This window comes from Panthera uncia (genome assembly GCF_023721935.1).
Source record: "Panthera uncia isolate 11264 chromosome A1 unlocalized genomic scaffold, Puncia_PCG_1.0 HiC_scaffold_17, whole genome shotgun sequence".
Classification (NCBI taxonomy): domain Eukaryota; kingdom Metazoa; phylum Chordata; class Mammalia; order Carnivora; family Felidae; genus Panthera; species Panthera uncia.
Genome location: NW_026057577.1, coordinates 5,785,495 through 5,797,980, shown reverse-complemented (window position 1 = coordinate 5,797,980; position 12,486 = coordinate 5,785,495). Strand labels below are relative to the sequence as shown.

Genomic DNA, 12,486 nt, shown 5'->3' with positions numbered 1-12,486 from the left:
CAAAGCATAAGAGACTCTTAAAAACTGAGAACAAACTGAGGGTTGATAGGGGGTGGGAGGGAGGGGAGGGTGGGGGATGGGTATTGAGGAGGGCACGTTTTGGGATGAGCACTGGGTGTTGTATGGAAACCTATTTGACAATAAATTTCATATATTGAAAAATAAATAAATAAATAAATAAATAAATAATAAATACAAATCCAGTTATTATTCTCATTTTCCCCAACTGTCTTACACAGACAACATATAGATATATTTGGTCTACGTGTTTAATCAGCAGGCAAATAAATTCCAAATATTATAATTAGTTGATATATCTCTGGAGTATCTTTTAATTTGTTCGTTCTCTCTCCTTTTATTTTTTCCTTGCAATTTTTTGTGAAAGAAAATGACATTTTTCTGGTAGTCTCCTAGTCTGTATGTTACTGACTGAATCTCTGTCTTTTTTTTTAACGTTTTATTATTTATTTTTGAGAGAGAGTGAGTGTGAGCAGGGGAGGTGCAGAAAAGAGGGAGACAGAGGATCCAAAGAGGGTTCCATGCTGACAGCACAGACTGGCTGAATCTCTTTTAACAGTCTTCTCTGTTTCTATATTTCTTGAAAATTGGTAACTGGGACTAGTGGGTTGACAAGATTCAGGGTTTCTCTGTTTGGTTAGTCGTTTTTTTGTTGGTTTGTTTTTTTTGTTTGTTTGTTTGTTTTTACTTTGCCTACATCCATCCATTTATTAGCAGGGCAATGACGTCCTGTTAGCTAGGATACAATGGGAGGTTACTCAGATCAGAGGGCTGTAAGCTATCTGCAGAGGGGAGGAGGGGGAAGATACAGAAACAGGTAAAGAATATCTCTGTTTTGGAGAACAAATGGCTGCTACCAAGGTTGGCCAGGTTTTCCAACCCATACATTTTTGGAGCTAGTTTCAGCCAGATTGGAGCTGAGATGCTGCACAGAAGGCGCCTTTAACTCATTATAATACTAAGATCTCCTCCTATGGGTAGGATTTTCTGCTATTTTTTGAACATACAATATATGCACTAGCATGTTGACATGCTAGCATGCAGTTGAACCAAAGTGGCTAAGCAACAAAATAGTTATTAATTTCCTAATGTATCAAACACTCTGCCCCTGCACTCTCGCACATTGGATAAAAGCTTCAGTGTTTTGAGAAATATCTCCCTGTCTCCTTACTTACTGCAAGTAATAAAAAAGTTTCTGCCCCAAACTTGGGCTGGTCTATTGGCTGATGCACCCTAAGCAGCAGATCCTTTGTGTTCAATGGCAATCCTAACCCCATCCTCACCCCACTGATTATAAGTTAAGTATTATAAAGGAAACTTCTCGTTAAGTATTTGAGTATACTCATATACAGAACATATGTTGATTTTCTCTCTCTTTATTTACCAGTTTTCAAAACAATGACGTGGGTCCCTAGCACCAAATGAAGTTTTGTGTATTTTTTAGTGTCCTTATCAATTGGTAGATTTAGTATTTCAGTCCATTGCACTTATAATTGTCACCGAAGCTCAAATCAGTTCCCCCAAAAAGAGTTGCTTCAGGTTGACCCTAATTCCTCTTGTTGGGCCAGGCGTGTGAGGCTCACTCTCTCCCAAATCAGTCATTTCTCCAGTTTGTGCGCAGAATGGGATTTGTATGACTATACAAATTCTTAACTACAAACCTTTTATTTCTCCATTCCTATTTAATACATTACCATTCCTAACAGTATTACAGCCGCCCTACGTTTTAGGTTTAACTCTAAGACATCCTAAACTAAGAGCTCCAACCAAGAACCTAATTTCTCTGCGTCAAAGGGCAGCAGGGCCGCCAGGACCAGTGAGATGCGGTCCGCCCGGCCTCCTAGAGCGGAATCCGAACTGCGCTGGAGGGCCTTGCGAGCGCTGCTCCTTAGCATCCCCTCTGCCTTGGTTCCGGGGGCGCAAAGCCAGGCCAAGGGACCACCGGTCGTCCGAGGCGGAGGCAAGGGCTACGTGGCTGCAGGGGGAAAAGGACTGGCACTTGCCTGCCGGGGCGCCTACAAGTTCTGCAGGTTGCGGACCCACGCGCAGAACGCGAGGTGGCTGGCCCGCCTAACCCTAAGGTGGAGTAGAGGGGAAGTGGCGGGAGTTTGGCCGGAAGGCTGACTGCCCTGTCCTCTCTGCGGCTCCCTGGTTGGGATCCGAGAAGTTGCACCTACAGTGTGAGCTCCGCGGCGTCCTTTTCGGAGAAGAAAACTTTCCATGGTGGCAGGGTGGAATTTTGCTTTATTTTACCCTTTGGAAAGTTGAAGGGTTGTTTAAATGGGGGAAGGAGGTAAAAAGAAGAGATTATTGAATTTCGCATTCTTCATGTGGCCATTTCAGCCTCTGAGGGGAACCAGAATGTGCCACCCTTAAATATGGCACTTTGGCATAAGGATTGTTTTGAACTGAAGTCACTTGAGAATCACCAGATGGAGAAAGAGTTCTGTGCCCACATGCACCTAAGAGCAGGGCATAAATTTCCTCCCATGAAGGTGTGCCGCTGTATCAGGAAGAGTGCCTCTTACCAGAGGTGGAGTAGGAACCTCAGATAAGTCTGCATAAGCAAGCCTGGCCCTTATCTTCATCGGTTCCTCCTTATATTTCCTAGTTATATCCCTTGAAAGCGAAAACATCTTTCCTGTAAGAAAGTTACATAAGCTCTCGAATCTAACATTGCAATTGAACTTTTCCCTGTACTCCTCTGTGAAATTGGAATAAAATTGTATGCCGTTTTCTCCTGTTAATTTGTCTTTTGTGAGTTGACTTCACATGCTACTAGTCACTAAATAGACAACAGAGGAAAGGTTTTTCTCCTTGACACCTGTGATGCATAGTTACCAATTCAAAGTGAGTCATAAAGTCCTTTTAAGCTCACAAATCCATCCCTTTTAGAATGCTAGAGACCCCCCCTACTATCTGCAAAGTCTGAGTAGTGTTACCATGGAAAACCTGGGTCTGTTCTCCCAACACTTTATATTTCTGTAGCTTTAATATTTCTTTTTTTTTTTTTTTTTTTTTTTTTTTTTTTTTTATTTTTGGGACAGAGAGAGACAGAGCATGAACGGGGGAGGGTCAGAGAGAGAGGGAGACACAGAATCGGAAACAGGCTCCAGGCTCTGAGCCATCAGCCCAGAGCCTGACGCGGGGCTCGAACTCACGGACCGCGAGATCGTGACCTGGCTGAAGTCGGACGCTTAACCGACTGCGCCACCCAGGCGCCCCTGTAGCTTTAATATTTCTATGTACATTTTATCTTTGCATCAGTGGAGAATCAGGCTTACCCTACGTAGTAGAGTTCTCCAGAGGAACAGAAACAAGAGGAGAGAGAGACAGATAAGAAATTGGCATATGCAATTATGGAGGCCAGGAGGTCTCAAGATCAGCACAAGTTAGCACCCTTGAGACCCAGAAAAAGCCACTGTTTCAGTTCCAATCCAAAGATAGAGGAAAAGGCTAATGTTCTAGTTTGAAGGCCATCAGGCAGGAAGAATTCTCTCTTATTTGCAGGAGGGTCAGCCTTTTTGTTCTGTTCAGGCCCTCAATTAATTAGATGAGTGCCAGCCAAATCAGGAAGGGTAATCTGCTTTACTCGGGCTACCAATTGAAATGTGACTCTCATCCAGAAACACCCTCACAGACATGTGAGTAATGTTTGACCAAATATCTGTGCACCCCATGGCCTAGTCAAGTTGCCACAAAACTAACCATCACGCCCCAATTTTCTGCTCTGCCATCACCAGCTAGTTGCCTTTAGATCCTCCTATGTGCTGCTTCATGGTAACAGCAAGACAGGAGGAGCTCTAGTCATCATATGGGCCTTGAAGCAGGAAGAAGAGGGAACAGGCAATATCAACCAGCTCCTGTGCTGGTTTCCTTTTTTTTTTTATTTTAAGAAAAATCTTTCCTGAATCCACATCAGACTTCCCCCCAACCACCTCCATGGCCCACAATGCTCACCTTGACCTTTGGCTGCAAGAAGGTGGAGAGGTGGTGGGGGTTGGTTGGGAAATTAAATATCAAGAAAGGCAGAATAAGAATCCTTGTGCTTGGCTATCTTATATGAATCATAATTGATCTGAGCTAATAATCTGGGGGCTCTTTTAGCCAAGAAGGGAGATGGAATGCCTAAGGGATACAACAGTATCAGGCATAGTTCACAAAATCCCCATCTAGCCCTGCCTCTCTCAGACTGCACCCTTTGCATCTTTGGGGTTTGGGATGGTTACAAACTCAATCACATTTGTGTACACAATTTATTGGCTTATCTTTTAAAACTTGATTCTCTTTATTATGCCTGAACTTTAATACTTTCATTCCCAGATGACAGACTTTCTTCTCCCATTTCTGTGTCTCTTGGGGTTGGGGGGAGGATGCATTGCCATGGACTCTTTGCATGGTTGAATCGAAACTTCTCAAGGTGGGGGATGGTGGTCCTGGTACTGACATCAGTCTTGGTGGCTATGTGGATACGCCCAGATCCTGGGGGGAAACCACTCATTTCAAGAGCAGGTCCCCTCCCTGTTGCAATCAGAGGACTCACTACACTCCTACACTGGTTCTGGCCAATGTCCTGGATGTGCTCACAGATGATGCCTGTGCCACCCCCTGCCCTCTACCAGCCCATCTTCTGACCTAGTGTTCAATGCAGTGCCCTGTCTTAGACTGGACCAAGGGACATTTCTGTGGGACACAGATGAGACATTGCTGTTTTCATGATTCACATGTTTTATGATTCCCCACGCCTGAAGAATGAAGTCCCAGGACCTGAAGTTTAGGATTTCTAACCAAAGACGGGATCCAACTGCAATTTTTCCTGCCGCCTCCCCACAGTCTGATCTATCACTAAGTCCTGTATGTGGAACTCTTCCTTCAAAACACAGGCACATGCACAACACACACACATCTACACACACACCTGGTTTATGTCATCCTGGGCATGATCACTGCCTGCCCTGCTCTAGTTGCTACTCCCACAAGGATAGATGGCATTAACTTTCTCTCCTGGGGATGCTTTCCTATCCACCTCCCCCTTTTTCCCATGCTACCACTTTGCTTTTGCACTGAATACTGTGTCTAGAGCAATCACTTATATGTCTAAATCTTAGAATACTAAGAATTCATGGTCTGGGTTAGTTGTAGGACTGCTGCAATAATTAATGCTACTTGGACATGAGAATGGTAGACAGGACAATGCCCATAACAGAACCTTTTCTAAATCATAATTTATATGGTAAAATAAAGTATTGCAAATCAGTAGGGGATATAAACAATGAGTAAGTAGTAATGGGGCAATCAGCTCTTTGAAGGGGAGGGAAATTCATGTTCTAAAATGAATTCTAGGAAAACTGTTGTGGTTTTGAAATATGTTCATAACTTATTTTATATTCATCCTTTCAAGATATGGAGCTTAATTCCCCTCTCCTTGTGTGTGGGCTGGACTTAGTGATTTGCTTCTAACAAATAGCATAGGGCAGCTTCAGAGACTAGGGCATAAAAAGCACCATGGCTTCTTCCTGGCTCTCTCTCTGATCACTTTCTGCCATGCCAGGGGACACTCTAACAGGGCTGTGGAGAGAGACCCGTGGTGAGGAACTGAGGTCACTTGCAAACAGCCATGTGGGGAGCCATCTTGGAAACATCCTTCAACACCAGGCACACCTTCAAACTGATGCAGCCCTAGCCAACATCTTGACCACAGTCTCATGAGACACCTAAAGTCAGAACCACTCAGTTAAGATGTTTTCAAATTCTGGGGCACCTGGGTGGTTCAGTCAGTTGAGGATCCAACATTTGATTTCAGTTCAGGTCATGATCCCAGTGTGGTGGGATACAGCCCTGCATCACAGGCTCTGCCCTGAACATGGAGCCCTCTTGGGATTTTCTCTCTCTCCCTCTGCCCTTCCCCCAAGCATGCATGTGCTTGCTCACTCCTCTCTCTCTCTCTCTCTCTCTCTCTCTCTCTCTCTCTCAAAAAAAAGGTGTTTTCAAATTCTGACCCAAAGAAACTGTGAGATAATGTTTGTTGTTTTAAGCCACTAAGTTTTGAGAAGTAGTATGTTAAACAGCAACAGATAACTAATACAAAGATTAAACAGTAAAATATAAAGAAAATAAATTAAAAGACAACATAAGTGAGTCTTAGAGGGGAAAGGACTCTCTAAAGTTTAATGAAAGATTCCTGAGCTACCTGAATATAAATGTCACCAGTCCATGTAATAGATGAGGCCTCACTGGCCACCCCATTTGGTGATGACAGCTTGTGGTGCAAGAGTACAGTGTGGCCATAGGGCCTCTCTCTTTCCCACTTTTTGGGATTACCTGACTGTGGCAAGACTATTAGTGTTCACCAAATACCCACAAGCTCCTCCACTTCCCAGCCACCTTTGCAGTTAGAATGGAGCTTTGTGACTTGGTTCTGGCCAAAGAGACATGGGCCTCAGTGATATAAGGCACTTCTAGGCCTGCCCCTTAAAAATATCCCATAGTTTCTTCAAGTTTTCTATTCCCCTATACTGACAATAGTGAAGTCCACATATTCTAGATGTTACGGCTGGAAGATGGAGGAGGACAGTCTGGTCTGCATAGAACTTTACATGAGCAACAAATAAACATTCTTGTGTTCAGTCACTGAGATGGAGGGTTTATGTGTTACTGCCACCTAGTCTATCCCATCCTGACTAAACCATTGCCTCTTTCTAGTTCTTGTCTCTGGGTCATTGAGGTATTCCATATATTTCCCAGGACCAGTCCAGGTTGTGTGCATTTCTACACTTCTGTCCCCTTCAGCTTAGTTACAGTGCTTTGAATAGACAGATTATCACCAGAGTTTTAGGGACTGTGATGCCCACCATACAGGTACAAAAATGGACCTGAGCCTTTCCCACAATTTTCTATGGCCCATCCAAGACCAAGCTATCACATTTCACAAGACTTCAGTATTGAGAGAACAACCTACCACTGGCTACAGACCCTGGGCCCCTACCAGGTACCTCCAGCTAGCTCCTGGCCTGCTCCCCGAGTGCTTCTCTGGGCTACAAAAGAACCAGATCCCGGGAGAGGAAGAAGTCAACCTATGACCCAGCATAAAGTCTCACTTCCAAAATCCTCGGGTCCTGCCTCTTCCCCAGTGAATGAAGGGGGATGATCCACTCCCTTCAGGTCCCAAAGTCTGCAGGAGTATGACCACAGTAACAATGCTAGTTAATACTGATATAGTGTTTAGCGTATGGCAGGCCTTAGGGTATGTTCTAAGTGCTTTACATATAATAATTTAATTTTCACAACAACCCTATAAAGTAGGTACTCTTACTACCTATTTTCCTCATGAGAAAGCTGAGAAGTTAAGTACCAGAGCAGATTTACATAGCTACCTAGTTCCATAAGAAACCCTGAGCCCAATACTGATTGGAAGAGAAGCACCTTAGAGCAGGATGTCATTTTCCAAGAGCTCACCCTCCAAATTAGAAAAACGAAGCACAGTTCCTCTGGTTTTCAACTTCCCCAAGGTCTCATATAACTAAGTTAGTCCATGTGTACAACATGGAGTTGAATTCTGTCTCTTTTTAAAAAACATTTCCTTCCTCCTACCAAGTTGGCATAGGCCTGGGTGGCATCTCAGTGACCTCTTACTTGGTCTTGGTGCCCTCCAGTCTGTGAGTGACAATGGGAGAAAAATGGCATCTCCAAGAGGAGACCAGGAAGTTGGGCTTGGACCAGAAAGTGCCAAAGACATTCTCAGGACAGAGCATTTCAAAGATGTTAAAGATCCCAGCTTCAAGACTGCCCAGTTGTGTGTCCTTGGGCAATCACTTACCTTCTCTGTTTCCTTACCTGTAGAACAGTGTTATATATACAGTGCCTGCCATATATATAGTTGTTAAGAAGCAGTATATTGTTGTAGGTTGCGATCACTTATGAACTCTGGACAGCAAAAACAGGATCAAAACAAATTTATTACGGCCGGGCCAGATGGGAAAATACAACAGGTCCCGAAAGTCTGGCCCCGAACAAGCTTTGGGAATGTCTTATGTAGGCTGTATCAACCACTCGGGTTGCAAAGGGTGGCAATTTGAAAGGGCGGGCACCAATCACACAATCCTGAAGAATTGTAAAATATAACTTGTTGACTCTAGCTAGTTGAAAGCTGAATCATGTTGTTTACAATATTAGTCTTTTATCTAGTTCGAACAGGATGAGGGGCCCGAGAATGGGGAAGGGTGTTTATGCCAAGCAGGTTTACAGAAGCTCAAACAAGCAGTTAAGAGTGAGTTTTATCTCTCGGTAATTCAGCAAATGTGTTTTTTTTTTTAATTTTTTTTTAATGTTTTATTTATTTTTGAGAGAGAGACAGAGCATGAATGGGGGAGGGGCAGAGAGAGAGGGAGACACAGAATCGGAAGCAGGCTCCAGGCTCTGAGCCATCAGCCCAGAGCCCGACGCGGGGCTTGAACTCACGGACCGCGAGATGGTGACCTGAGCTGAAGTCGGACGCTTAACCGCTTAACCGACTGAGCCACCCAGGTGCCCCTCAGCAAATGTGGTTTTAAGCAGAACTAATATTTAGGGAACAGGAGCAGCACTTCTATGAGAGCCCAAAACAAACACTGGTTCAGCATCTCATACTCTGGGGTCCTTCTAAGCTTACATAAGTCATAGTTTACTCTTGGGCTACAGGAGGCTAGCTATGTTTGCCCTTTACAATATCAATATATGCAGACTACTTAGAACAGAACCTGCCACAAAATAAGCACCATAAAAGTGCTCACTATTGTTAATTATCATTATAGATAATATTATCATTGTAGTTTCAGTCAGGACTTCTGGAACAAAGACACACCCCCTTTTGCACAGGATCCAAAAATGAGAATGGTAGTTGGGCTACTATTACTTCTAGATCTTTTTCAGGGACTGTGAGTAATCCCTAAGAACCTCTGATAATTCAGGTATCTCCAGGTTCATTCCTATCTCTCTGGCAGCTCAGCAGTGTACCTGCACACACACATTTTATGCATCCATTTAAATCTTCCATCTGTGAAAGGAACTCACTGACATTAAAAACATTAGCATTATTTATGGCAAGTTCAAAAGGTGAATTTCTTTGATACAGAATATGTTCCAATGGTAAGCAAAAATTCCACAAAAGATTTTAAGATGACACTAGATCTAAGGAGGGGAGGTGGTCTCTGGATATCACTGAAAGGATAAGCAAATTCAACCACCAAATATGATTTTTTGTTTTGCCTGCAAATTTAGGAAAAAACAAACCTCCTAAAACCTAATTCTGAGGAGGCAAGTGTGTAAAGAGCTCTATACTTATGGTTGTGGGCTTCACACTCTCAAAAAACAAATAAACATTTAAAAAAAAAAAAGACTCAGACACTTAACTGAGCCATCCAGACACCCCTACAATAATTTATTTTATAACTTCCTTACTTTGGCCTTCAGGTTTTTGTTTTTCAATCTTTTACTTTTAAAAATGCTGCAGTGAATGACATTTTCATACAGCATTTCATGGGTGTGTAATTTCTAGAGTAGAACTGATGCAGCAAAGTACCACACTGCCAAGTACCTCTTTGGAGGTTGAGAGGGTCTGCGCTCCCAACAGCAGGGCAAAGTGAGGGCTTTCCCCCCTGTTCTTATGCTCACAATCTGTTACCAAAGTTTTTGATACTTGCTATTATGATAAGACAAAAATGGTATATCTGTGTTTTTAGGGTTTGCATTTTTAAAATTTTTTTTAATGTTTATGTATTTTTGAGAGATAAAGAGAGACAGAACTTGAGTGGGGGAGGGGCAGAGAGAGAGAGACACACGTAATCTGAAGCAGGCTCCAGGCTCTGAGAAGTCAGCACAGAGCCTGACAAGGGGCTGAAACCCACGAACTGCAAGGTCATAACCTGAGCTGAAATCAGATGCTTAACCAACTGGGCCACCCAGGTAACCCTCGTGTATAGCACTTTTAATATATCATGCCACTCCCTTCTAGCTTACCAAGTTTCTGTTGAAAAATCTCCTGTAGGTTTATGGGTTTTCTGTTGGTAGTTGCTGATTTTTTTGTCCTGTGGCTTTTAAATTTTTTTCTTTATCACCATATTTTGCAAATTTAATTACAAATATTTTGGTGTGGGTCTGTCTTTGTTCATTCTGATGGGAGTTCTCTGTGCCTTCTGGATCTGGATATCTGGATCTATTTCCTTCCCTGGATTAAGGAAGTTTTCAGCTATCATTTGTTCAAATAAATTTCCTGCCCGCACCCTTTCTCTCTCTTCTTCATCTGGGACTCCTATAATATGAATATTATTAGGTTTGATGCAGTCACTGAGTTCCCTAGGTCTATTCTTGTTTTTGCACAATTCCTTTTTCTCTCTTTCATTCAGCTTCATAACTTTCCACTATTCTGTCTTCTCAGTCATTAATTTGTTTCTCTGCTTCTTAGCCTGCTGTTCATTCCATCAAGCATGTTTTCATTTATTATGCCCTTTATCTCTGCTATGTTATTCCTATCTCTGTATCAAAGGGTCCCACTCACGTCTTCCACTTTTTCCTCAAGTCCAGTGAGTTTTCTTATGATCATTGCTTTAAATTCTCTATCAGGCATCTTACTTACATCTCTTTCACTTAGATCTCTGGCCATGCCCTTGTCCTGTTCTTTAATTTAGGATAAATTGCTCTTTCTCCTCATTTATGTGTCTGTTTATGTAGATTAAGAAAGTCAGCTATGTTTTCTGCTCTTGAAAGTAGTGACTTTACGAAGAGGTCCTGGAGTGCCTGCCCTGTAGTATAGTGTCTTCTGTTCACCAGAACCTGGCACTTCAAGTGAATATCCTATGTGTAATGCTTATTGCCCTATTGGGTCTCAGTCACTTTTCCTTCAGTGCAGTTGTTCTTTGCTGACAGTCTTCCTGTTGTGGGCTATGCTTAGTCTCTATAGTGTTAGTAGGACCCAGGCAGGCCAGCTCTGAGGGGGTGTGTCTGCTGTGGAATTTGGGAGTGGGGCAGAAATGTAAGCAAAATTTGAATTGGGCCACTAGTCCTATGACAGATCCCTGGAAGTGTTGCAGTGGCTGGAGGCTAAGTGCCAGGGCAGCCATGTGCACAAGGCTGGGTATGGCGCATATCAATGGCCAGGTATGGTGTGGGACAGTGGCTGGAGAGGCTCAGCTGGGCGTAGCATGGAGGCTGGGCAGGATGTGCTGTGGCATCTGTGCACCATGTGACTGGGTGGGATGCTGGCATGGCTTTAATAAAATTTACCCCAAGCCCAGGGCCGAGGCCAGCAGGCTTGGAGTGGGCTAGTCTTTAGGAGAACTTGTGGGCTTGGCACACTGCTGGAAAGTTAGGTAGCAAGTGTTTGTGCAGCCCTGTCTCCCACAGGTGACTCTGTGTTTATGTTGGGGCTGGGGAAGAAAAATGACACCTGCCAGCTCCCCTGTTTTTGGAGAAATCTCCTAACACACTCTGAAAGCAGTGTGAACATATCTGTCTCCCATTTGCCCCTGGTGTTGCGATAACTGTTGTTTTCATGTTGCCTCTCCACACAGGCTGCTGTCTCTTTAAGGGTGGCAACCCAGCTATCACTCACCCTCCCAGCCTGCCCAGTGTTGAGAGAGCTGACTTCAAGTTCCAGGCCCCAAGTCCCACTGTTTTTACAAACTCAAGCAATTCTGCCCCTCTGTGTTTTTTTGTTTTCTGTTTTTACTTTTTATTTAAATTTTAGTTAACATACAGTGCAGTATTGGTTTCAAGAGTAGAATTCAGTGATTCATGACTTTACATACAACACCCAGTGCTAATCACAAGTGCCTTCCTTAATACCAATCACCCGTGTGGCCCATCCCCCACACACCTCCCCCATCAACTCTCAGTTCTCTGTCATTAAGAGCCTCTTGTTTGTTTCCCTCTCTTCTCTTTCCCCCCCTTCTCCTATGTTCATCTGTTGTTTCTTAAATTCCACATATGAGTAAAATCATATGGTATTTGTCTTTCTCTGCTGACTTATTTCACTTAGCATAATACACTCTAGTGTGCCCCATGTGAGCTCCTGCTGTGAGGGTCCATTTCTCTGCCTTTTCCATGCACATAGCTCCCTCACTAAGGGCAGCCTCCCTCTACCTTTCTGAATTTCCTAACCTTTCAGCTGCAGTTTCTTCTCCATATTTGGTTGTGGAGTTTGTTCTTCCAGTCTTCAGATTGCTCTCTGGTTTATTGACTTGTATGTGGATGATATCTGGTTATAAGTATGGGATGGGGTGAGCTCAGGGTCCTCCTAGTCCACCATCTTTCCAAGCTCCTCCAATTTACCCTTTTTGATATAAAAAACAAATATTTTTTCCATTAGTCATTTCTTTTTTTTTTTTTTTTTTTTTACTTATGGTGGTTTTGCCATACAAAAATATTTTATTTCTATGTATATGAATTACTCTTTATTTTTATGATTTCTGGATTTTGTGTTATGGTAGAAAAGAA

At 43.2% G+C, this 12,486-nt stretch overlaps 1 protein-coding gene across 1 annotated transcript in view; it reads left to right on the top strand.

Moving 5' to 3' along the window:
- The window catches only part of LOC125935112 (vomeronasal type-1 receptor 90-like), a 34,231-nt gene extending 32,089 nt beyond the window's left edge, over nucleotides 1–2,142 (top strand). The window contains 1 exon segment of the mRNA XM_049648816.1: nucleotides 1,813–2,142. Coding sequence (XP_049504773.1) covers nucleotides 1,813–2,142 — 330 coding nt within the window.
- Nucleotides 2,143–12,486: the final 10,344 nt, after the last annotated feature.